Here is a 26723-nt window from a genome sequence, read left to right as displayed (position 1 = left end):
CTAACGGAGGTAGAAGTTGGAATTGATGGAAAACGAACTCTTCGAACTTCGATTCCTCTTTGGTCATAAATGCAGATTTTCCGATTCATTTAGCCGTTCCTGCATCGTTACTTGAAAACTGTGATTAAATGAGATCTTTATCCAATATTCATGGGATATTCGATAGGTGATTCATTAAAGTTTTCTTGAATACCTCGATGAGATCGGTATAATAGATGTAATATATTTCTCTCTACAGCCAATTATTTCACAGGGAATTGAAATATCGTATTGCGTTTTTCCAGTGGTAAATGAAATGAAATTTGCCAAAGTACCTTCAATTGTTTTAAAAAGATAGTTAAAGCGATATTGGAAGAATAACCTAGAAATCAGTCTCAGAGGAACTGCAGTCTGCGCCATAGATGGCACCACACGTCAGGCTCACTTTATAACCAGCAATCCATGACACACTTTCTACCCATATGCTATATTCAATTTTAAAGATTGAAATACACAGCTGCAAAGTCGAAATATTAAAAATCAAAATATTCGTCCAATTTTATAAACGAACTATCCAATCAAAAAATATTTATTTGCTAATAATAGTGCTCTATGCACAAATAATACGCTGACAAAGTGTCGTATAAAGATAAAGATGGCAAATATTGGATGAACAAACTTGCGATGTGAATGTGAAGAGACACATGACACTTCGCAAATTAAAAATCTCAGGACAAGCTTTTTGATAGTAACAACGTAGTTTGATGGAAGATCAACGTGATTCAAAATGCTGAAATATATTTTTCATTTTTTTTCAACCATATCCTCTAAACTTATACTTCTCAAGTTGACGATGGTGAAGCAACAAAGTAATTTGTTTACACATTTAAGAAACACATATTTAATTCTCAAACGTTGTATTTAGAGACTTTCTGGACACGCCATTTTGTCTCATAGACCGCTTCTGCGTCGAACTATTCAAATATATCTGAAATATTTTTAAAATACTCTTCTTGACTATTAATCCTACGCACTTCTACTATAAAACATTAAAAATATATCGGGAAAGAATTTTGAGAGATGTACCTAACACTTCTCGACTATAACTCCTAGACACTTCTTGCATTAAACAGTTGGAATATATAAGAAAAAATTTTTTAAAGACAATAGTACGTAATATTTCTTGACTATTGATGATTTCAGACTACAAGGCACCACGATTCACGAAGAAAATGATAATGAGAAAATGAAGATACAAGTAGTGATTCGAGATGCTTCCCGGATCTTATTTCCTCCTGGTGCAGTGAAACGAACCGTTTCTGGTCGCATTGACCAAGCTAATTTCATTTTCCGCGGTATTTCCTCCCCGCGAAATTCGATAGCTATTGCAAGAAGAAAGAGCGCGCCACGGATTCGACCACCCCCGCAGTTTTTCTCTGTCCGTTTCACCCTTCAGACCTTCTTTCCTGGCAGTTTCGTAGCCTCTCTTTATTCCTGTGGCGCGTAAATTCTAATGGGAAACGAATTAAGCTCGTTTTCCACCCCTAGCGGGGAACGAGTCACTCTCGAGGTCGTCTCTCGAAGCCGTGGAGTTTCCATTTTCCCCGTTGAAAAAACCACCGCCCTTGCGCCATTCTGCGCAGTTTAAAGCAACTGCCATGGTGAAAAAAAGGATCGAGAGAAAGAGGAAACGAGACGACTCGATCATATCGAGATGTGCTCAGGTGTTAGTAAGTACGTGTATCCTCCGCGTTTCCACATCTTCGCACGCGAATGTATAGGTATATATGGACAAATAGAGATGAAGGTACAGTCAAAGACGTGATTATAGACACGTACATTCACATACGAAGGTGTTCGAAGAGTTACATTTATTCTGTCCAACAATTAAAACGTGGTACGTGTGGAATGATAAGAACGAAGTCTCAGAATTACATCAGTGAAATTAGGATGTAATTAATACTGTACGTGGAATATTTACAGTATATTTATTAGAAATACGAATAATTATGACGCTAGTGTACCTACTCAATCCTAAGACTGTCATAAGTGTCAACATGATATTAGAAATTTTCACTTTTTGATTAACCCTTAGATTTCTGGCCTAAAAATTAGAACAGCAGCATTGTTAACTATTATCAGAATGTACTAACTGGTAGTAATTTCAGTACTGATTTACCGTACTCCTATGAATACCACAGTAAATAGATAAGATATCCCTGTATACAAGAATTACAGTAACAACCGAACCAATACACACCAATACTCATGTGTGAGATATTTTATTGACAAATTTCTTGATACAAGTGTAGCTAATATCCTGGCTTTCCGGCTTTTAGTGGAATAAAAAATATAAAATTTCTAATTTCAAGAAGAAAACAGAAGGTACACTAGTGTGCTAATTACCATTTTCAAGTCGAATTTGAATCATTATCAACGGATGATGCGTGAATTTCTACGTATTAAGACAGAGCTTAATGAACTAAATGTTACGTCGAGCTATTACAATGCTGCATACCTACATTAAATAATGTATGATACACTATACTATCTTTAGCAGAAAATTTTCGATCAAACGCGATGACACAAAACTATTTAAAACCACGGTAATTTTTAAAATTTAATTTAAAGTATTATACAAGTATGAAACTCTCGAAGATATTAAACACTTACCCAAGTTTCGATGGCGCGTGTCGTAGTCAACAGCAAGGTCGGTCACACGTTCAGCCATGTCTTGCGAACGCGGTGAAGAATAACACGCAACTGAGATAGGAAAACATTTGCGAAAATTAACTACGAGCCTGTTCGAACCTGGCAATATTTACGTAGAGCCCCGTCTACAAACCATAGCTCTCACCTATGATACTCGTGTTTGACCCGATCTCCTGCCATGGATCTCGCTTCGACATTGTAGGCTGAAGGCATTGAATCGTCGAATCGTTGAAGGTGTTGAATTTCAACTCTGTAATGAAGCAATAATTTTATTATTAGTATTTTAAATGGAATATTATTATATTAATATGTATTTATACATAATATTATTATATTAACACCTTATCTACGGGGTCATAACGTTGGTTTCCTACCGCTGAGACGGGAAGAAAATATACATGCTTATTAATTAATTATTCATATACATGCTTATAAATTTCCATTCCCATATATTTTAAAAAATTTTACTTCCAGTATTAAATAAAACTTAATTTCTCTTTTCACTTTTGCGCACGCTAAGAGCTTAACTGCAAGTAAGGTAATATATGGTGGCTACTTCGCACATTAGCCTAACTGCGTCATCCGTAGCAAATAGTATTCAATTTGACGTCAAAGGACGTCATCTCTAGATAAAGTGTTAAAATGGACTGTGATAAATGGAAAGTAATCTCATTTGACCGAAAACCTTTCTACAGGGGTAGTACATATCGTTGAATCGCTTTCCAATTTTATCCATATAATCTTGAGATATCCTTCTTACTGTATATCTCCTTATCGTTCCAAACATCTTAATTTAACGCGTATGCATCTCTCGTTAAAAACAACGTACATTATCGTCCAGATCCATTCACGAACGAATGTATATTACACGCGCGCGAAAATGTACGTAGTCGAGGGTAAAGGGAGCGAAGAACGAGCACGAGGGTAAAGAACCACCATAGCGCCGCCACTATCGCCTGCCTTCCATCCCTCTAACCTTCCACCAACCCCACTCTCTCATCCAGCCACGGTTCACCTCACCCTATCTCGAGCTCTGGCCAGGCAACGCTACCACCATCGTTTCCCACCTCTGGCTTCCAATTAAAATCGTTTCGTCCATCACGACCCTGCGTTCCCTTTCTCTCTCTCTCTCTCTCTCTCGCTCTCGCCAACCCCCGGCCTGCAACCTCGCCGCGCCTCCTCTTACCCTTCCCATGCAACCAACGGCAGGTCGCCCTTTCATTTTTCAAGATTTTCCTCCTCTGACGCCGGCAAGTCGACCGGGGAATCGGAAAGGGAAGTCGAGAGGACTTTGCGCCCCGGTCACTCGGGGATGAAAGTTTACGCGCCGCGTTTCTTGTCGCGCACGTCAATTGGACCCACGTTCTGCCTCCTTCCTTTCCCAAGGTTCCATCGCAGAGTGTCTCTTTGATACCGGTTTAGGATTGATTTTTAACCAATCGGGGATGAAATGTGGCGGTTGTGTTTTTAGGGGTTAGGACACGAGGGTTGCGGATACTGTGGCGTAATTTGGGAAGATTGCAATGGCGATAGGAAGGCTTGTGAAATAATTTGGAAAGAATCATACGGTACAGCTACTACTACATTTTTGTCAGGGGTTGAGGGTGAATTATTGCATTTTCCGCGTTTTCCTTTCTCTTTCCATATACTCGCAAGCGTTCATATTTGTAATGTTGGAAGGGCCAAGAGGTGCTTGATTTTCAACAAGCATAGTTAGTTGGATTACGACGGTATAGTTAATTGGTTTTTAACAACACAGTTACTTGGATTACGGCGATATAGTTAGACAGGTGGTTGATTATTGCTAGCCAGCCAGTTAACCCTTCGACTACCCCATCAGCTAATCGTTTTTATTCCGAATAGACAGTCTGCCAATAGAGCTCCTTAAATTTTAGCTGTCATCTTTATAATTAGTTTTAACGTACATTATGTAGATTCTAATGTCTAATATGTATATATTAGAGTTTTTCTATAACAGGGTCCCTCATTCTTAAATCAGTTTTCCAATATACGCTTTTGAAAAGTCGCACGATGTACAAAAAGGAAAAAATAAATATTCTCAGAATGAAGCTCACGAGGTTTCACTGTTTAAACGGAATATTCGTTCGTTCAACCGATCGGTCGTTAAACAAAAATAAAAGCTTTCCTCCACTACGTTGTTCGTGGGGTGGTTTAGATAATACGAGGGGACAAAGCTTGATTTTTGGGACGATATTAGGTTCGGCCGATTTCGATGGAAAAATCATACTCCTTTTGTGCGACGGTTTCAATCGAACGAGCAGCCCTCGATAGCGCCACTTTAGGCAGCTCGGTATATTTCATCGAAACGCAATTCAATTACGGCAAATTGATATAGTAGCCGCGCGCGACGCGCTACCGGCAAATTTTCACGAGAACTTTGGAATACTAACCGATCAACCGTGCTCGTGATATTATTATACAACTAAATGCCGTGGTGTCACTCGGCCCATAAATTATCGGCCACCCCTGGGTTCTCACGTGGCTCTCGTAAATTTGGAATTAGCCTAATAGTGATCCTTTACGATGTACATTAAGCTCCCGTTTCGTGAACTCGTGTCGAAGCTTCAAATTTATATATATTACACCTTTCTTGATACATCTGTTCATATTTTTCCAGATATTCTTCTTATTTTTCCGTATTTATTTCGGTACTTGCTGCAACTCTTGCAAAATATTTTTATTTTTCCCTGGTTATATCGGTATGGAAGATTTCAAAGTCGGTAATGAATGAGGAACCATTTAGGTTGATAAACGAAATGGACATTGTCTCTCATTCCCTAAAACTATGTCTTAACCCTTTGCACTCCTTTACCGAGTGTGACTCGACATTAGTGTTCATCACAGGAACTCCTGCGTCGATTCTTTATTTACTGAACAAGGAAACAGTAAATAAGTAACTACTTGAATTACTTAAATTCGAAATATAAATTACAACGATGTTTGAAACCTGTATTTAATATAACGAGTAAACAAAATTCTTTTAATAAGTAGCAGTCGAGGAACTACTATTCTATGAAGTAAATTTCAAACAAAATACTGAAAATAGTAGCGAATTATTGGCAAAAAAATTGAAAAATAATTCAGAGTGCAAAGGGTTAAGTATCCCTTCTATATCGTCGTATATAGGGCATCCTAGATTCTAAAATCTGAACTGTAACACATCCGACATGCCTGAAAAGTGGTCTAACACGCTTCCGTTGATAAAGGGACCAGAAATATTCTTTCGATAATATTTTCACAGGGGGCCTGCATGCGCCTGGCTGGATCTACGAGAATATAACTATCTCGGCATAAGGCAGGATATAATTCACATCCTGTGTCAGAAGCTCTTCCGGAAGTACGTTTTCAGTCAGGACACGTCAATCTTGCCTTTCTACAAACGTGACCTCTTTCTTCTCGCTCTCTTTTTCTCCTTCTCTCTTCCTCCCTGGAAAGTTTCAGTATCGAAATTGGAAACTTCGATTGATTTTGATCCGTTGCTTCAAAAATTTATAGGTCAGGCTATTCGCGTTGCTCGATGGTTCATTTTTGAATTGTTCGAGTGGATAGTTCGAGATATGAAATGGAACGTACGATCTAAATATTCTTTTTTCTCTATAAAAATGACGTAGCTGTAGATAATCATGGAGGACGATGTGAGTCACGAAGTTCTATTTATAATTTTCCACTGTATGCACAGGCTGTCTGATACGGTGTTCAAAGCGATTAGAACACTATTTATTTAAATAATTGGGTTAGATCTAGGGTCATAGTGAGAGAATAAAGTACAGCATTTTCTAATACGAGACATTAATTGCAATATAATTAAATCAGACAAAAGGTGAAATTAAGTTATAAAAATATTTATATCCTCTTCTACCATCGTACTTCTACGATCATAATTCCAGGATCATAAAATGACTTTGTTACTGGAATATTTAAATATTTTAAATTTCCCGTTATATTTATATATATCCTCTTTATGATCGCGTTGGCTGCCAATCAGTTCTTTATAACTTGCTAATGTAAGTGCTAAAACCAGTTAAATACATACAGTGTATGATGCACTAGTATTTTTGACCCAATCAGCCTAATCTATGAGAGACTGACTCGCTGTGCACGACTTGGAACAAAACACGCTACTGCGAATTTGATTCATAGCACATGACCTAAAGCAAAACTATGTTTCGAGTCATAGATTTGTATTTCCATGTATATACCTAGTACAGATATATGTTCAAATATACGTTGAAATTGACACGACGCATGGAGTAAACGCCGCACTTCATGCACAGAATTCGCAAAATAAACGAGAGGTAAATGAATCAGTGCTCTAGATTATTACAATAACGGAACATCGTTGATCACGAATGAACACCATGACACCACACGAAGTAATCACTCGAGTACATTTACCAATGATCCCCACAGTAGCCAACCTGTTAACGTTCTAAATGACCATTTTATAATTCTTTATTTCAAATTCCGTACTCCTTGTGATCGCTTGATTTCGCAATTTTTCCCAATTTTTTAAGCTTCCTTTTTCATTTTCTCATTCATCAATCATTTAACCTTTTGTGGAATATCGAATATCGAGAGTAACGCAACAAAAAGCAATTTCATTATTCCCATTATTGTCGATGATATCTTTCTATTAAAACAATTCCTCTAGTTCACTGTATACTCTATGCACTCCCGCTTTTATTTCTCATCCGCATGGTAAGTTTAAATAGATCGGTATTAACGCACGCGCTGTCCCTAACAAGAACCCAAAAGAACGGAATGGAAATATTTTATGCCCAATACCGTTCCACATTTCGTATGCAATTGTCCCTGCACGAGCTCTATCCTATTACGCCTCTCCATTTGGAAGTCGCGATTCCCAGGACCGGGTCACGAACCAGGACTTACGCGTACGCGCATTTTTCTCCCCTTCTGGCCTGCCCGATATAGTATTAATTCGTTCCGGTTCGAAAGCTAATCCAGACACGAGGCTAACCCTTGTCCATTTTCCTCCGTTCCGCTCCCCAAAATACGTCGATTTCGGCCCGGTGATACGTGACCAGGGCTCCGAATCGTTCGCTCACTTTTCCCTTCCGTGCCAGCGGTAAACGTTACGCCGTCCATGTTCTACGGCGTCGCGTTTTACTTTCCGAACGATTTAACACGGGCCACGATTTTCCTGCGAAAAATTAATTCGACCCTACCCGCGGCTAGTATATTTTATTTCGCCGATTTTTCTCGCCGCCCGGCGAAAGCTCGTGACTTTTTTCGAAACAACGCACGGGTACGCGCAGACGACGGTTTACAATCACCGGCTGTTGTCTACCGTGGCCCGTATCCGAGGTAAATTGAAGCGAAACATTGTTGGTCACGGGAATTCTCGATGGACATTGTTTAAGCCCTGCACCCTCGGAAAGGGCGAGGTTGCTTGTTTGGGAAAAGATTAATTCGATCTCGTGGCAGTGTTTGTTTTTCCAACTTCGTCGCGATTTTCCGGTTTACCTTGAGCGAATTAGGCGCGGTAAGCTCGACACGTGGTTGCAAATGTTGGTTCGTGTGATATCTGGACATACGATGTATCCATTTTTCAAGCGAATATTTTGTATAAGTATAATTTCGGTCTTAGTCAGCTGCTCGTTATTAATAGTAAAGTGATAAACAGTGACAGCTAAATTAAAATTTTCCTATTCTTATGGCTATGAATTGCAGAGAATCATAAATACTGATGATTTTAATAGTATAATTATGATGTTAAATATGTGGTTTTAAGATGAAATAAATTAAAATAGCTTTGGTAATACTGGCTGTTATAGATAAAAGGAGCTAAATTTTCCAAATGATATGCCTATGAGAGCGAGGGGTTGAACAATGTGCGTGCATCAAACCGACATTTAAGGGGTTAAGGTACAATTAGAGATAAATGGCAACTTTCGTCGGCCATTAGTAAATGACTGGTTATATATGTAGATTCTTTAGGTGGAAGTAAATGAGAGATTTCGAAATTTAGATAGAGGGAACAAAGAAGATTTTTCTGTCCTTTTTTTTCATTCACCAACGTTAATTCGACCTCTCTATTCACCATTTTGTTGGACTCGTTCCATCTGCAGAACTCATTAGTTATGTTTTAATTATCTTGACACTTTAACGTCGAAAATTGCTAGAAATTTATGGTTCGCTATTCGGAAGAAATTTATGGTACGATTTCTTCGCATTAACATAAGAGAAATTTTAACTTGTACGCGAGAATTTAATTAACACACAAACACTCGATCCTCCTAGGCATTCGACGCAGTTTGAAATCAATTAAGTCTATGCAGCACATCATAATTGTTAGAAAAAGAATTTTTCTTTACTCGAAATCAGAACATATGGTGGAAATCGGGAAAATCGGCATTGATTATTCGCAGAGCGTTGCCTTTACCGATATTACGCAGGTGAAATTTTTTCTTCCTAATTATCCGCCAGTACGCGAATCACGTTTCTCCAAATATAAAATAATTTTGTCACCATTGAAATCTGGACAAAATTCAACAACCCCCGTAACACCCCACCGATATACTCGGCGAAAAGCGTATCGATATCAAACGCGGGCAGGAAATCAGAGTTTCGATTACGAAAATAGGTATTTACAGCCGGGAATAAATTCCTACATTTAAAAGCACACTCGAACGTGTACCCCACTGTCCCAAGCCTGCGATCACCATAAATCAAAACGGCAATCCCAAACGCCTCACCCGACACACACGCGTGCACAAAGCCATTTCTCCACGCGACAGCTAATCGTGAGCGCTAACAAGAGAGGAGGACCAATCGCGACACGCAACATAAAACTACGTTTGCTCTTGATTCCGATCGAAGACGCGCGCCACGCGGAACGTGGTTCAGCGAAAAGGAAGAAAAGCTTCTTCAGGTATATCCTCAGGGACGAGTGGGTCCCCGGGGTTCTCTAATAAATTCCATTAGACACGGACTCTTGCTCGCGAGAGGGTCCCTATATTATGTTACGCGTTTTGACGTGCATTTTCAATGGGCGCGCATCCATTACGCGGCCCGGTGCGACAACAACCGTCCTTGCCCGGACTCATTCATCGAAATCCTTTTTTTCTCTTTTTTCGGGACCACTGGGCCCCTTTCTCTCTGTTACCCTCTCCGCCAACCCCTCTTCATGGCGTCTGCACCGGGACAAGACTCGCCGTGCTGGATCCCTGGAGCAGGAGGACCTACTAGGCTCAACCAGCTGAGGATAATTCGATTCGGCCCGAGTTCTTAGGCAACGTGCTCGTTCTCTATAGCACGAGACTCATCCTGGGTGCCGGATTACCGGATAGAGCGCGGTAGCCGGCTAGGTCTGACCCCGTGGCGCTGGTCCTTTGTACGGTTCCTCTGTTCAGAGTCGCTCTCTCCGCCCTCTGTCTCCGTCGTTGCTCTTTTCCTCTCTTTGACGCGGCCAGCCGCGCCGATCTGCCAAGAAAACGCCGAAGAAAGGATCGGCCGTGTAACAACCGACACAATGACTGCTCCCGCCGATCTATTAGGAAGAATAATGACGTGCCGAGACTTCTGGTTCGATGGATCGGTGAAAATGAAACGGGAGTGCTTCATCTTCTTCGCTGGGCCTAGACCTACCGTTGCCTTGTTGCGTGAATGGTGTCGTGGCTTGGGGATGAAGAGAGAGTGGGTCCAGGGATTGTAGAGGAGAGGTTATCGAGTTGATTCCTTGTCGAGTTGACGAGCTTTGCGTGATTAATGCCACTGATGTTTGCTTTGTCGAGGGGTAGCGCTTGAAATGCTGCTGTTTTTCCACAGGTCTCGAGTTATTGGGGATCTCGCGGTTTGCTGACTTAATTATACGTAACTGGAATTTTTACACTCGTAGGGGGGTGTCAATCGTGCGATTTGGGTTTCGTGCTCTAATTTGAAAATGTTAAAAAGGGGAATGTAACGGGGTAACGAAATGCTACATGCTAATCTACAATGATGATAGACTGCAGAATATCTGGACCATTAGACAAAATTTCTTGTTAATTAGATCATCGTCGTGTCACGACGGTGAATGATTTGGCAATCGATAGAATAAAAAGGGGTTTAACCTCTCGATCGTTCCAACTCGGATCATACTAATTCCAATTTATTAATTTATACCGTACTCGTTAATCGGGGAGTATTAAACAGATAAATTCTACGTAACTAATAACGTAAACACCATTTTAACGCGAGCCTTATTCACTTAGAAGATTAATCTAAAATCGATAACTTTAATATTCACTAGGTTAAAAACTGTAAAAATTAGCGTGACGTTGAATGACGTAACACGACGTTTATGATATTAAATTAGCAATTATACGAAGTGCTCGATAGAACCTCACACCAGAAATAGAAATATATTCTCATCTAAACCTCGAAAGCTTCAACGATTCCGTGGTATGAAGGACCCAGCAACGTTGTAGCAATTATAGCGTATCCTTGTTTTGTCGTACCTCGAACATGGGTCACCAATTTAATTTATACCTGATTTATACCTGAACCTATAAATAATTACATTACAGAAATGTAAACTACAGTTTGCATTTAATATTAATTATCATGGCAACCTCGAATTTTTCAGCAGCCCCCATGCTTGCTACGTTCCGGAATTAAGCTACCCCTTTGACGCTCTTATCTGCGGTCGTATATATATATATACCGCAATAAAAATTTGTATTCTTGCAAATACCAAAGATCCCTTAACTGAGCATCATTATCAATTCTACCTAATCCTTATTATTAATCACCCGGCTACCAAACGACGCATCAACATTCATTTAATCCTTTGCACTCGAGAGGCGCCTCTCAGTCGCCATTTAATTAGATTCTAAAGACGGATGTTAATTAATATACGTAATTATAATTTACAATTACCCAGCTTGCACCCTATTACCCCCTTACCCTATTGAAGCAAAACAATTTTACGTCTTAATTTGCATACGACTTCTTATTTGCCGTTTTAAAAATATCGTCGACTTTATGGCAGAAAGTCTTCGAATTACTATTTTTCTGTAACGAAAAGATCGCCGAGTGCAAAGGGTTAATCCTCCATTCTTTGCGAACCACCGCCTTCCATCCTCGCATCCCCAAAATTCCTTATCGTAAAGATACCCTCTTTAAGCTGTCGTTTTCCATCCCTAGGAAACACGTTCGAAGCGAGATCATTGAATATCCGGTTTCCACGGCTGAACCACCGCCGTTCGAATCGCAGTAAAACGAATCTGCTCGACGGACGCCGCGAAACAATCTCCCACCCCCGTCTCTGATGGCCGTTCTTCCGTTCTCTCCGACGTAATGCCGGTGTCACGGCAATTTACATGTCCGGGGCTTCTTTGGCGAACCGATGCACGCCGCCGGTTACGCGAAATGGCGGCGCGACCCTCGGGGGAAAATGTCGAAACTGAGAAAGTTCGCTCGTAAAAGGGTCGAGTGCTCTTGGCTGAAGCGTGGCGGGGCGATGGCGAGGTCGCGCAAACGGAGCACGAATCGAAATTCGCCAGGAACCTTGGGGTAAGACAAAAAGGAAGGGACGAGCGATTAGTCGGAGATTGGGAAAGTCTTCGTCGTCCCACCGGCTGAAACTTCTTTTTTCCAACCCCCTATTAGCATGATTCCCGTATCTAGTATCTACACTCTAAAATCTTCGAGTATTCGAGTAGTTCGACGTGAGAACCGAATGGCCAAGTGACTCGAAGTAAATAAAATGTTGAAAATGATCTAAAGAGAATTGCAAATACAGTGGCCTCTCGCTAATGTTCATTCATTGGGACTCCGCGAACATTATCGAGAGAGGTACTACTCAGCTGCTATGTCCGATCATCTCTATTGCATTACCGTTGAAAGTGAAAGTGACTGAGAGTGAATGAAATTGAGAGAAATTTTCATCGTCTGTTCATAACCCGGAACATGGACTCTCGCTTCGTCAAAGTGCCAAGAAATTCATGAAGAATCGACCAAGATGATTCTAGGATGATTATCGAGGGATCACTGTGAGTCGAACGATCGGAGATAACTTGAACACAATGCATGCTTTCCCAATTTTCTTCGCTCTCCTCGTTTCCTTGGTCATATGTTCCTCCATGCGTTCACCAGGGTACCTCGCATCGCCCAGTTCCTTTATTCGTTCAGGTTTCTCTGCATCCTGTTGCGTGGCAGTCGATCGAATGTCAGTAGGACGTTCTTTAGAGGCGTAAAAAAAGGCTCGAAAGGATCCAGTTCATTGGCTAATAGAGAACGTAAAAAGAGCATGGCTCGAGTTTCTTGAACGGTCACCCTATCCGGGAGCCTGGTCTGTTAGGTATTTTAGATTGTGTTCGATACAATGAGAGAGAAAGAGAGAGAGAGGACGGGGTGCTTCGAATCTGAGCAGGGTTATAATCGACTTAAGGAATCCTGCGACTGCTTCACTTTTTCAGTATCGACTTGGAGGAAATCTAAAAATGAGTCGTGATTGTCCGACTTGCTCGTGAAACTGAATTTGCGGAACGATGCTCTCGATATAGAATAACGTGCTTCCTAATAGACTTTCTCAACCTTTTCTTCGTTACTTCTGAGGCAGACTGAACTTTACAGACAAAGAGAGGATATTAGACATAGGTAAAATTTTGAATTTAGATATCGTGTATTATGATTCCTGGGGTACCTTGGGGTCCTAACTTCTCTGAGCGTTAGCAAATCTATAAATTGAATAAATGATTCCGGATGTACAGGAGGTAGAATATATTTCTACGTTTGGATTTCAGTGATTTTTTGATGAATTAATTGTGCATTAATATTGCGAAACATGAACTATGTATAGAGACTAATGTACGGTAGCCTTAATATGGAAGCTTGGCTTTTCTATTGGCTAGCGTTCTGTCCTTTTGCAATGAAGTCATAGTAACGATAATACGTTCAATCTTCTTGTAACATAGTCTTATGAATAGCACGGTTTCGATATAACACAAAATGTCATGTCCTATGTCAAGTTCCGATAATTAACACGGTTTTAATATCACAAAGCACGAATTAATCGTGTTACAAGAGAGTTGAGTCACATAGTAATTTAGGAATGATAATTTTACTCGACTGAAATTTGTTTATGTCAGCATTCTTATCGATCATGAAACGATGGAGCAAATTATGAATACACGCGTGAATGCGCGAGGCCCATCGTTGCTGGTACCCTTCTAGAATTTCGCACATGCTAATTCCTAATTTCCCGGAAATTGCAAATTTTTCCGATCTTCGAATTACCTCGTCCATTACGAATCCAAATCTGCAACCAACGTTGCCTAGCTAACTATCGAGCTACCCCTATTTCAGCCTCGCAAAACCTCCTCCTTTTCCCATCTTTATTACGCTAAAAGCAAACTCGCCGATATTTTCGAACGTGTAGCGTCGTGATTGGTTCTGCAACAAACATTTCGTTCGTACAAATTCACGAGCACCAATCTGCTATATTACTTTCTCGAGACCATCAATCGACGCGCGAAAAAATTGTTACAGAAATCCAACAAAGACTCCCGATGCAGTGGCTCGCGAAAAAAAAAAGCTAATACATCTTCCGTTATAGGTGTGCTTTTTGAAAAAGGGACACGAGAGAGAGAGAGAGAGAGAGAGGGGGGGGTGAGAGCGGAAAAAGAGGAGAATCGGTGACATTGTTATACCTGGCACACAGTGCCGGTGACAAAGCTGGGCTGCCTTCGAAAATTTTCATTTCGCACCATTGCGCACAGGAGAGAACATCCGCGATTCTGGGTCACTCCCCCTCGTCGCATAATCCCTCTAGCAGCGACGAAAGCCTGGCCGTGTGAAACGTGGCTAATCGCGAGATCGGCTCAACCCTTTCGTCTCGGTGAAAACCTCCTGGCCACCTGCCCAGGATTACGCGTAGGCATTGTTCGTCGTCGAGTTTCCAAGAAGAAGACCTGGCCCAGGTTGGCTGATCCGAACCGCAGCGTTATTTTTACGCCGATCGAACTGCGCTCTTACGTGCTTTAATAGCAATCTTCCTGGGCTATCGTGATCCGAGTGTCATGATCGAGAGGTTTGGGAAGGACTGGAGGGTGGAAGCGGAAGTTTGGATAAGGGAGACGGGGTAGTTTATTATTTTTTAGAGGGAAGCAGCTGGGTGTGACTGGATTTCGGTTAGATTTGGTGTGATAATTGTTTGATAGGGATGGATTCTTAGAATGTGAATTTTCTCTTCATTTTGAATAATTTCTTTTAAACATTCTCTCGAAATACGAATGTTGAAAATTGTTCTTATCTTTTGATAACCTCAAAGTGGCTTCATCTTGGAATATCAGCGGATATTACAATATCTCGTAAATCTGATAAAATTTCTCCATTATTAAACCACTGATTCCATAAACGAGGATTTCACTCGCATAAATAAAAATCTATTAATCCATAGAAATCCGTTAAAAAATACAACACTCAAGATCCATAAAAGTCGGACAATCTCTATTATAAATAAAAATCTATTAATCCATAGAAATCCGTTAAAAAATACAACACTCAAGATCCATAAAAATCTCTACATTTCAGGCCAATTTCGCTCGCATAACAAACCGCAGCTAAAGTCTGCAAAATCCGAAGGAATTCACAGAAAATGCAAAACCAACAAACCCCTAGAAAATCGGATAATCTTCTTATTACCGAGTCATTGATACATTCCACAGATGGCAATCCACGAAATCCAAAATGTTTCATAAAAGGAAATACTAAACAACACTAAAGAAATATTGCAAAATTCAACAACATCGCTATCACGAAGACAAACGCGTGGCAGATAAATATCCAATGAAATGCACAAAATCCAAAAACCTTATGAAAAGGAACAGAGTGAGAAATTCTCGCGAAATACCCGGCAAACTGTCCGTTAACGATCAGCTCAATTAACGTATATCCTTTCCTTGCTCGTTACAGGGTGTTTGTTGGACAATTCGGCGCCGCGGGGCCCGCCCGATGTGCCACCCCGTAATCCTACAATGAGTCGCGTCAACGGAAGATTGCCAGGAAGTCACGCAGCCAGCGATCACGAGCGTGATCCCGACCTCCAGCCGGCCTGCCTCGTACGCAACTCATCCGGTGGCTTCTACAGTATGCCAAGTGAGTGTTCGGGGGTTGTTCGTTGGGCTCTGATTTACCAGACCGGAAAAAGGGTCACGAAGACGCGAGAAAAGGGGTTTCACCTCCTCGAGACATCGTGTACCTCTGCTCGATCAGCTTCGTCACTGGTCGATAACTGTTTGAGCTAATTAAGGAATCGCTGGCTCGTGCAACACTGAGCTACTTCCGTTGGCGAAAATCGAAAGCGATATCTACGATTACTCGAGTAATTCGGTCGAAAGATACTACAAAATGAGTTTTCGTGAAGGAGAATTCACGGTAACGATTTTTCTTCCTCCTGCTGATTGTTTTGAAGTCCGTTTGCGCAAATTAATTGCTACCTGGGCTAATTAAACTGTTTTTGATAATAGAAATTAGGGAAGACGTCTGGGATTATTCCGATATTTCGATAGCTTTTGGAAAATTAGGTTTCCGGAGTGAATTTGTAGAAATATAACTGGGAACAAATGCTACTCGAATTATCGATTCGTACAAACTAGTTGCTTCTCTGGAAACTCTTCTTCTCCGAATAGAAAATTCCTAGATATACAAGGAACCCTTCTTGAACAAATTTCTAGATATCCAAGGTATACTCTGATATACCAACGTTTAAATATCTTTACAAACACGATCTCGATGAAACGGACCCGCTGCCACGACCTATCCTTCTTTAAACACCAAAACGCAAAAGCTAGAACAGTTTGCCCGGCGCAAAGTTGAGAGTCTCGTATCTCGAACGGAATCCTTATCCTGTCTCCTCTTAGACGGTCAATCTTGCACTCTGGATATTTGTTTCTCAAACACTTTTAACCGATAGCGTCCTGGGAAAACTCTCGGGGATCCTGGAAAAATGTCGACCGGTGTAAAGTTCGCGTCCGTTTATCCGACGATCGATTATTTACCAGCACGCCAACATCAAATGCAAACATTCCCCGGAATATCAGTGGACAAGCGATGACTTTTGACATCTCACGACTTTTGACGAGCGAAAACGAAAGAAAAACCGCGATTCCTGGAAGGACAGAGAGTCATCACTGCGTTTGGACGAGGTATGCCTTCAGATAGCGCGGACAGTGTTTCATCAAGGACCGTAATAAGAAGGCTTAGCCAAGAAGGGGGAAAGTGACGTTTCTGACGAGGGTAGTACATACAGTAATCAGTGGTAACCTATGGTAGGCGGGGGTGAGATAATTTCCCAGGTCTCCTTCTGGCGAGCTATCTTATCGAGCAGGACTCTGGAGTATTTTCAGAAAATTCTACGTTACCTGAAAAGTTCCAACGCCTTCGTTAAGGATTTCCCTCCATTATTTATCGAAATATCCAGCATGAAAGACTCTTACTTTATCTTAAAGGAACAGGTAGGCGCACTGTTCCCTAGGGATGGACACTGTGAGCACTGTGAGCCCGATAATGGATTTTGTAGAAGTTGTACTACGTCGAACGCTGGAAAAATTAACTTCCTGACCTTTTTATGCCGGCTATAGAGGAACTTGGGAGACGTAGAACACGCGAACACTCTTTTCAGTGTATTACGTGCACAAAGGCTCATAACCGTCCAATATTTCTGCACGGAAAAATTATGTGTTTACGAATAAGGGTACCAAGGTTCGATTACTCGACCAGTTCTTGTTCTATAAAATTTCAAAAGATCCTTCTTAAATCAAGACGTGAACCTAGGCTGTCAAGATGTAAACCTAGGTATTTTATTGTCGACTGGGCTGGGATTGTTATATCGTTGAGACTTAAGAATAGATATGTGTAAAGTACCTGTACGTTTAATGTTAAGTCACCGTTGGTACGTAGCGAGGGTGAGGCGTTGGGTGACTATGATGATGATGATGTTCCTTTCAGCGCAGGATGAAAATAATCAGCGACTCTTCTACGCTATTTCAAGGGCTGAAGTATCCCTCCTCCAGTCCTTCGTAAACATTATCAGTGGCTAAATTTCGAGAACCGTTCGAGCCTTCTGTGACCTTGGAAAGAAGAAAGAGATTGCTTGTTCCTAGCATCGACCAGTACCGAAAATTTCCCAGCTTATTATACCACATACCGGCCATTCTCCCTAGCAATATAACCCTCCATCGACTGAAACGCTGATAACCGAGGAACTACCCTAAGGGACGCGCAGAATGGAGTCTCTGGAAGGCCCACCAGGCAAGCACTCTGAATTTACCAGGAACGATAACCCGTAAAATGTGCTGTCTCGATGCTTCGAGCGTGCCGGCAGTGAATGCACTCGAGAGAGACGAAAAGCATGCCGTGGAACAGTGGGTAAACAACGACGAGATCCAAGCTTCTCGACGTTTCGAGTGCCGGTGAAACGACCGATACACGGGTATCCCGAAGGCTCGCCAGTTCCTTCTTGCCGAAGAAGGGCCCGAAAATTTTCCACGGTTCCCCAGGCTGTCCAGGCGCCAGAAACGACTCTCGCCATCCAAGTATACACTTAACGTTCCTTTTACGCGGAATCTCACAGCACTTCAAAGCCATGGCGTTTGGAAAGCGTGGGACGGTTCGAACGGTGATTTATGATCTCTCGACTTATTGACCCTCGGTTATGACACTGGCTGACGCTTATGACCTTCCACGGAATACTTTAGGCTCCACCTAAGGTCGATCCTCGCTGCTCCCTTCCTCCCTTTTCTTCTCCAGCCTGGTCATCGACACCGCCACCTAGACTTTTGTTGCCTCTGCCTCTGTCGATAGCGCACTTCTGGCTTCCTCGAATCTGTCGCGCGGGTGTTTGCAAAATTTCTATGGTCATTCATCTTCTCTAACGGTTGGCCAGTGAATCGGCCAACGGGGTGGGTTATGGACAGGCTGTATCGTTGTTCGAAAGAATACACGCGTATCCATGGCTTTTTTCTCTTTTTCGGTACGCTGGACAAAATTGTCGCGTCAATCGGTAGTACTCCATTTTTCATTTCTATCTTGCAGTTACGTTCCTGAAAACATCGCGTTTCGCTGTGGATCTGTAAGCCCAAATGCACGACCCTGTAATATTTGGTAGAAATTTAAAGGGTCGAAGTTTAAAGAGCATTTGTTTGTTTCGTGTCAGTGAAGCTGCATTGCTTGGCTGTGAGGATCTTCTAATGGATGAAAGTATCCAAGTTTTCCATTACATCCCTTTCATACGATATTTCTCTATTTATATTCATTTATATTCTATATTTTATATTTCATTCTATATTAATTCGAAGATTCTCTGCTGACGATTAACACGTAGAATTATTTCATTTCGATACCTCACGCGTTGTTAGATCACCTTAAATTTGAGATATTATTTAGCATTGATCTCCAAAATTTTATTAAACGAGAGCAAAGGGTCGAGATACTTGGATCGATGAACTGTTATATCTTTTTTCAACTATTGTACATTTCTTCCTCATAGAGAACAAAATCCTGTACATCCCTGAGATCCATCCTCTCCAATGAAGTCATCTTGAGTATAACATTCCGAATTTCGAAAATAAGCAATACTTGGATCAGTGAACTTATATCTCTTTTTGTCCTATTCATTTTACTTCTTACGTTTATTATATTTTATTTCGCGTTTTCTATCAAATCTGTTTACTAACAAAACGTACTAGAAAATAAAATCTTGGCATTATCCATATCCGATCCGAGCCAATCTAAGCAGAGTTCTCTCGAGCTATAGGAATTTTTGCACGTTTCAAATCGCTCTATCCTTCCATGCTCCATGATTTTTAATAGAAACGAGTAAAAGGATCGCACTCCGATGCTCTCGAACCCTTTTGTCTTGCCGTGACGGCAGAATTAGCTCGTTCACCCTTCACCCTGCGTCAGATATACCTGGTGGGCACGAAATCGGAGCGTGGGAAGACGAAGGTCCGCAAAAGCGGACCCCATGCCGCTAATTGCAGGTGTTGCCAGTCGTTCGGCCCCGAAATCCGATGATTATGGCATTTAGCCAGATATCCGTGATTACGACGATCCCGGGCTTCCCCGTTGCCCTTTCGTTTTGCTTCTTTATTCATGATTATCGGCCGCACGAGACGACGCCTAATGCGAGGAAAGAACCGTATAAAAAGGGATATGTCTACGGTTGGCGTGTCAGAATTGCTTTTAATGACCGTCCAGACGGATGTGATTTACATTCACGCAGTTCCCAGTGTTTAAGAGGATTTCTCAGATTCGTTCATTAAGCTCTTGATTAATTGCCATAGTTCTGTTTAGAAAGCGCCTGCACGTCCTTTTTCAGCAAAGCTGGAGTTATGGGAATAACTATTAACTATGTCCTTTGGGATATTTCGTTTGCCGTAGAGTTTCAATTTTCATGGCCTTTTGGTTCATTTGTAATATTTATGGCTCCTTTCCCTTGCACTCGACGTTGAAAATTTTGTTTAAAAATTAAGTTTGTTTGAAGTAATTGGCTGTATCTAGATATGCATTGAATGTTTTGTTTATACTAATTAAAGTACAAGAAATATTAAATTTTTGTATAACTATGGGATACATAATTAAATTCGTTTGTCGTTTACAATACAGAGACAAATGACAACGATATATTTAGCAATTTTTAAAAATATCTACTATTTTATAGCACAATTTTCCGCAGTCCTTCCTAATTTTAAAATTATCCACGATTAGCTATCACTGTCAATTCGTCTTTATCGCTGCTATTATTTCTATACTGGAAATAACAAAATGACTCTCACTAAATACCACTAATGTAATCATAAATAGCAACATAACCGGAATAATTGCCAAAGCGTCACTTTTACTACGCCTGAATAAAATTTGCAAGAATAAATCTAGCCAGAACCCAGTACCATAATGTACGAAACATCGGTCTATCATTGTCTTTAATATACCCACAGCACGACGCGAGAAAACACAAAGCCAAAGCCATAAACCCTGCTTTATGGTCGTATAAATTATAATCGTATAAATCCACTTTAAACAATCACGTGGAGGCGAAGCGCGCGGTGATACGTGAGAAGAAAAATCAAATGTTTAAGGACAATCGTTCCTTCTATATCAGTATTCATTATACAACGCCGTTTTCAATTACCCGGGTCGAAGGAAAGTCAGGGATCGATGAGCGGGTAGAAAAACCACCATCGATTACACGGGGGACGATCTTGCGGTGTTTCCAAGGTGTTCAGTTTTCCTTATGCACCTTGCGGTCTGGTCGCTTGAAATTCAAACCGAAACCACGATGAATCATGTACTTATCGATTCAACACGGGCCTCGGTTCACCGTCTCGCTTCTTCCTCTTTTTCCTCCGTCTTCGAGTGTATCGGGGAACACGGTGAAAAGAAAAGGGCGTCGCGTCTGGCATCGCAAAACGCGCGAACCTCTATCCGCCATATCGTAAACCGAGTAAAACCAGGGAAGCAACAAAATAGAGAGAGAGAAATAAAGGAAACGCTTGTTTAATTCATTTTTCCGACAGTTCCGCCCATGGACCGTGCCCTCTCTAATTATGTGTACCTTTGGTAATTAGAAATCCGTAATAAATACGCGGAACGCGGTAAGAAGCGTGCAATTAAGCTGTCAGAGGTATTTTGATTTCGCGATTCGTGGAAATCCAGCTAGGTTTCTGTGCTTTCGCGGTAGGATTCTGGAATTGGGCATCGATGATTGAATGATTATTGGGTAAATTGTTTGACATAGTGAAATTTTGATTAGGGGTGGGCTAATCGGTGGCTTCGTTTGGCGATGCATCAATGGGAGAGTGAACATTGGTGTATATTAGTTTGTTGGTTCCTTGAACTTTTTCACCTGGGATTATACACGTGAGGATGTGCAACCAAATAGATTCGATAAAGAGGAAATTGCGATTAATAATTTATTTTCTGGAATATTTTTATTAACCCTTTGCACTCGAGAGGTGACCATCAGTCAGATGTTAATTAATATATCGAATTTGAAATTACCCAACGATTCGTGGAATATCGAAGTATAATAATTCTACGTCTTAATTTGCATGCCATTTCTTATTTAAAAGTTTATATTTTAAAAATATCGCCCATTTCATGACAGAAAGCCTTCGAATTACTATTTTTCTGCAACGAAAAAATCGCCGAGTGCAAAGGGTTGATAAATATTAAAAAATTTTTATCGACGACCTAGTTCGTGGGGCACTTGGTGCTAATACTTGTATTTTATAAGTTCACGTGAGTAATTCTGAGTTAAATTACTCTTAGAGGACTCTGTGTCTATCTTGTATTTAGGATGTTATAGATTGGACTACCAATTCCTGGTTAACTTTGTTATTTTCGTTATTTAACTTGGAAATTCTTTGAAAGTGCCAGGCAATTGGTTTCCGTGATCCAATTCTAACTGAATCTAATCTATCGCGAAACGTCACTTTGCTGATGAACGCTAACGAATGCTCTGATGCTGAAATTTCCTCTCAATTTTTCAACCTTTGGTCGGTGCTATTGAAATTATGTGAATTTAATAACCCGGGACGTCACTTTACTAACAAACGCTAATGACTGTAGTGGCTTGCTGGTCTTCACCTGTTGAAGGAATTACTTAAATTTCGTAGAGGTTAATTATCGCTGTTACGAGATTTCGCTGCTTGAGTAAAATTTAACCGAAAATCTCAAAGAAACGCTCAGAGCAAATCTACAGCGTATTCCAGCGGAATAATGGTTGGACCATTGATGGCAGAGGGTGCGATACACCCTGTCGGAATTTAAGAGGTTCAGATGCCTGACTCTCGGATCGTTGCCCGATTGTCGGACGTTTCTAACGTGTACATCCCTGAATTATTCCGCGCAGAGACAACTAGGGGGTGACATGGGGTAGGTGGGAAAGCAGGGAAAACGCGAAGATATTACACGGACATTGAGAGAGCAGAAGCAGGATAGACTGAATAATAGTCAGGTTACGGAAAAGTAGGCCAGCGTTTCCCACGAGAAATTTCGTCGATCTGCAACGTAACAAATTGTCTCTATCGTTTTGTTCTCTCTTTTCGCAGAGATACCGAAGAATGAGTACAACAACAAGAATCAGTCCACGGGGAATAGTCCAATAAAGGTCGAGCTGCAGAACAACATGGACAGGTAAGCCTATTTCATTTCCCGGCCTGGTATCGTCCGAGTCCGTTGTATTTCTTCGTTCCGATCCGAATGGATAGCGCGAACAAAAGGCGAGAAAAAATTCCACTACCGTGATGGTTAGAGAAAAGAAAAAAGGAGAGGAAGGTGAGGTTAGTACGAAGGAAGGTAACTTGTGAAAATTTCGGAAACGAGCCTGGAAAATGGAACAGTTCGGAACGAATGAACCGTGGCGAGCTTCTTCTTATCCAGGAGAGCACTCGACTCGTGAATCATCTATTCGGATGATGTCGCACAATGAGTAAATGTTTGAAGGCGAGATGTCATCCCGTCGAGGAAAGGTTTTTGTGCACGTGACACCACGTTACCGTGAAAAATCGTGCTCCTTGGGACCACGGAATGGCCCTCGCTGCGCGGGCCCTCGAGTTAGGTACTCGAAATTTGCTAAACGGTCGTAAACTCGTCAGTCCCAGGGGATTCTGTTTTTCTGCCAATGTTTTCGTTGTGTCCCGACTACTACTACTACTATGGATTTGGCTCGGTGTGCTGTTCCGATAATGGATTGGACGAGCAGCCGAATTTTTTCCCGGAATTTGGGTTTATCGGGAGCTCCATCTTTCCACACCTTGGATGGAAACAGTACGAGATGTAGAAAAATATCGTAGTATCTCTGCAATATACTTTTTATTTAGTCATTATTGGTAAACATCGGTCGTCTTTACTTCAGAAGTGTTTTAAAAATATCCTAACCCTCTATGGATGAATACTACCGCCATATACGTACCATATTTTCTTTCATTAAGTCGATATTGCAAAAATATTGAATTTTCGTGACTTTATTTTTAACCGTTTATTCACATTATATTTCGACTTACAGATTTGTCGGATTACGAAGAAGTTATTCGAGATGTCAGAGGATATATAACGTAGCAGTCATTTGCAGAAGATGTAGTACATAAATTTAGAGTATTTTACTATTCGAGACAATTAATTTCGTTCATATCAATCCAAACTCGTAGATATATCACTTCGATAAAAACGGAGAAATCTATTTCAAACGCAAAACAATAAAGAAGCTATACAAAACAACCATCAGACATTGCGACACGCGGACACGTATTTTTGTTCATAAAAGATAAGAATTTCAGAAAAAGATATTCCATCTGCTACATAGAAAAGTGAACTTTAACCTTCTCTTCCACCCATACGATAAACCTAGAGTTTCTCGTAGCAGAATAATTGGAAACAAAGCCGGTACATTTCCTTCCCTCAGACGTTGCTCATATGCATCAAGGATCCTCGAGCTCGAAATTTGAAGGCGAAAAAAAATACAAACTTACGTTGCTCCTTCGAATCTTTTCGTCTTAACCCGTGTCCAGAAATATTTCGAACCGAGAACCAGAAATATATCGATCCAATCGGTGGAAGAGGAAGAAGATCGGATAGAACCGAGTAAATTCGCGGGGATTTTCGAGGGTACAGGATGGTGGAAGAGGTGAAAGAGAGTAAAGACCTCCGCGAAGACGACTACGGGTGCGTCTGGCTTTCGTTTTCCATTATCGCGTGATGCAACGAAAGCAAACAGGCAGCCTCTCGCAGCTCGGGTACCCGGGCCCGTCCCGTTTAAATATTTTTGTTAGACGTTTCTGAGTTACTCGGAAGCGTGCGCGCGCTTCCACGTTCAGCATAAACATACTCCAGGGACCGGCCTGATGCTTTTGCGCGAGAGCACGTGACGAGTACAAATATATTTGCCCGCGTATCAAACGACGTGAACCCGACGTCCCCTTTGAAATCAACGGTTCAGAGACGGTGCGGAGTCGCGCGACAGCAGCGCCACCTCCGCCAGCCAGGCCCCCGGACATATATCCACGACGCCCTCTTCAATCGCTGAAACACAGAGAGAAATCGAGTAATTTTATAATTGAGTTCGCAACGTGACTGGAAAGAGGGTATCTGGCAAGGGACACGGAAAGAGCTCGATGGTACATTTGCGTTGGGAAGTTGAGGCAGATTTCATGATTGATGTTCGTATGACGCAGCCAAGCTAATAATCCCGCTAAAATGTGACTGATTCAAGTGTATATGCAACGAAGTAGGCAGGAACGGAGAGATTATCAGACGTATTAACCCTTTGCACTCGATGACAATTCGGCTAAAGAAGAGCAGGAATTCAAAGATTTTCTGCTATAAAGTTGATGATATTTTTTGGAGCAGTAAATAAGAATTTGTATAATAATTAACGCGTAGAATTATTTGATTCCGATACCTGGCACACCGTTAGATTATCTTAAATTTCACATATCAATGAGTATCGATGTTCGAAATTTTATCAAATGGCGACTGAAGGGCGCCCCTCGAGTGCAAAGGGTTAATAGTAGATGAAGACAGTTTGTTAGATTTCTTGTATTATTTGGAATATTGGTTTGACAGAAAAGAGAGAGGGAATTGAAATAAGGAAAAATAGAACCGGAGAAGATACCTAAGAAAACGTTCATTAATTATTGCGTATGGAATAGTTAACCCTTTAACTACTGCGGACTTTAAAAAGATAGGAATCCATTTGTGATGTATATTGAGAACCGTGAAACTTTTCGTTAGGTATGCATTTTCTGAAAAATTATCGTATATTCGAATAATACTCAAAACGCTATATTGCACTACATTGAAATTATTTATTTCTTTGCACTCTGCATTAAATTGTTACATACTTCAAATTTAACAGCAAACTAAACTTTTGAGCACCTTTCAGCGCTCACAGTAGTCAAAGGGTTAATAGGGATAATAAAATTGAAGCTAACGAAGAATAGAGTAGTTCTCTTTTTCGTTTTTAAGATACTTGAGAAGCAATAAAACGATTAACTTTCTTCGAAAGAGAAATTTTCTACGACTCACGTAATTGTTCTGAACGTACATATTTAGGTAAAGTAGAAAATTTCCGTATGACCGATCTGAAGTAGGACGATAATGTAACTTACGATGAATATAAATTGGAAATTATTGCAATGACTAATAAAGATAACGGTATTGGTCTAAAGTATAATGAACGTGAAAGGTGGAGAAAGATGAAATTCAAGAGGGAACGTCACATTAAATTGCCGAAGAAGAAAATCGATAGAGGGCACGAGTCGATGTTTGTATATTCAAATAAATCGCCACTGATAGAGAAGAATAATTTCGCGACCTATTGCTCTCCTTTTATCAATTCACTATCACTCCGATGCGGTAGATGATCGTTAAAGCATGAGGCGGAAGTGAAACGAGATCAACGCTGATTTCAGGGTACCTTTGCCGTACGGCCACGCGCCCTCAATGATCCCAATGAGGAGACAAAGCATTCGTTGCCATTTTGTCAAAGGGGTCGACTGGTGCAGCTGGAAATTAATTGCGATGATACTGCTTATGGTCTCGTTGTGCATAACGGCAGCGCTGGCCTATGTCGTAGGTAAGTTGTAAATTTATGTCTATGAATTAAACTAGAAACAAATGTTTGCACTGCACGAATAGTTTGCCTATAATCAATTGACATTACTCGTCTTCGATTTCGATTATTATACCTGAACCAAATTCTACGTAATTTTGAATATTGCGTATGATATGCTATACCATAATTGGCGTACACTACGTACAACGTGGTGTATGAGTTGATCACGTATTGGTTGTATGTTGCACGAAAAAAAATTGACATTCAATGATATAGATTTCTCGAATAATTAATGAACAATTGGTTAATCAGGTACCATGTTTATAGAGGAAAATTAGGCAAATGTGGTGCAAATTTTTGTTAACACTGAACCCCTACCATGACCTAAATGAACAATTTCAAAATTTTCGTCAGAAAGTCTGACGTGTTTTTAGAAATTGCAGAAACGAAA

General features: G+C 40.9%; 1 protein-coding gene across 2 annotated transcripts in view; it reads left to right on the top strand.

Annotated features, from left to right (window-relative positions):
* The window catches only part of Ten-m (teneurin transmembrane protein Ten-m), a 112554-nt gene that overhangs the window by 64635 nt on the left and 21196 nt on the right, over positions 1-26723 (top strand). For both annotated transcript variants that reach the window (XM_017909126.1, XM_017909125.1), the window contains exons 2-4: positions 15631-15813; positions 22770-22854; positions 26130-26293. In XM_017909126.1, the coding sequence (XP_017764615.1) occupies positions 15631-15813; positions 22770-22854; positions 26130-26293 (432 nt within the window). The remainder of the gene's footprint in view (positions 1-15630; positions 15814-22769; positions 22855-26129; positions 26294-26723) is intronic.

The sequence above is a fragment of the Eufriesea mexicana genome, unplaced genomic scaffold (genome assembly GCF_001483705.2).
Source record: "Eufriesea mexicana isolate 0111107269 unplaced genomic scaffold, ASM148370v2 scaffold15025, whole genome shotgun sequence".
Lineage (NCBI taxonomy): Eukaryota > Metazoa > Arthropoda > Insecta > Hymenoptera > Apidae > Eufriesea > Eufriesea mexicana.
Note: the sequence above shows the minus strand (reverse complement) of the source record. Positions and strands in the feature narration are given on the sequence as shown.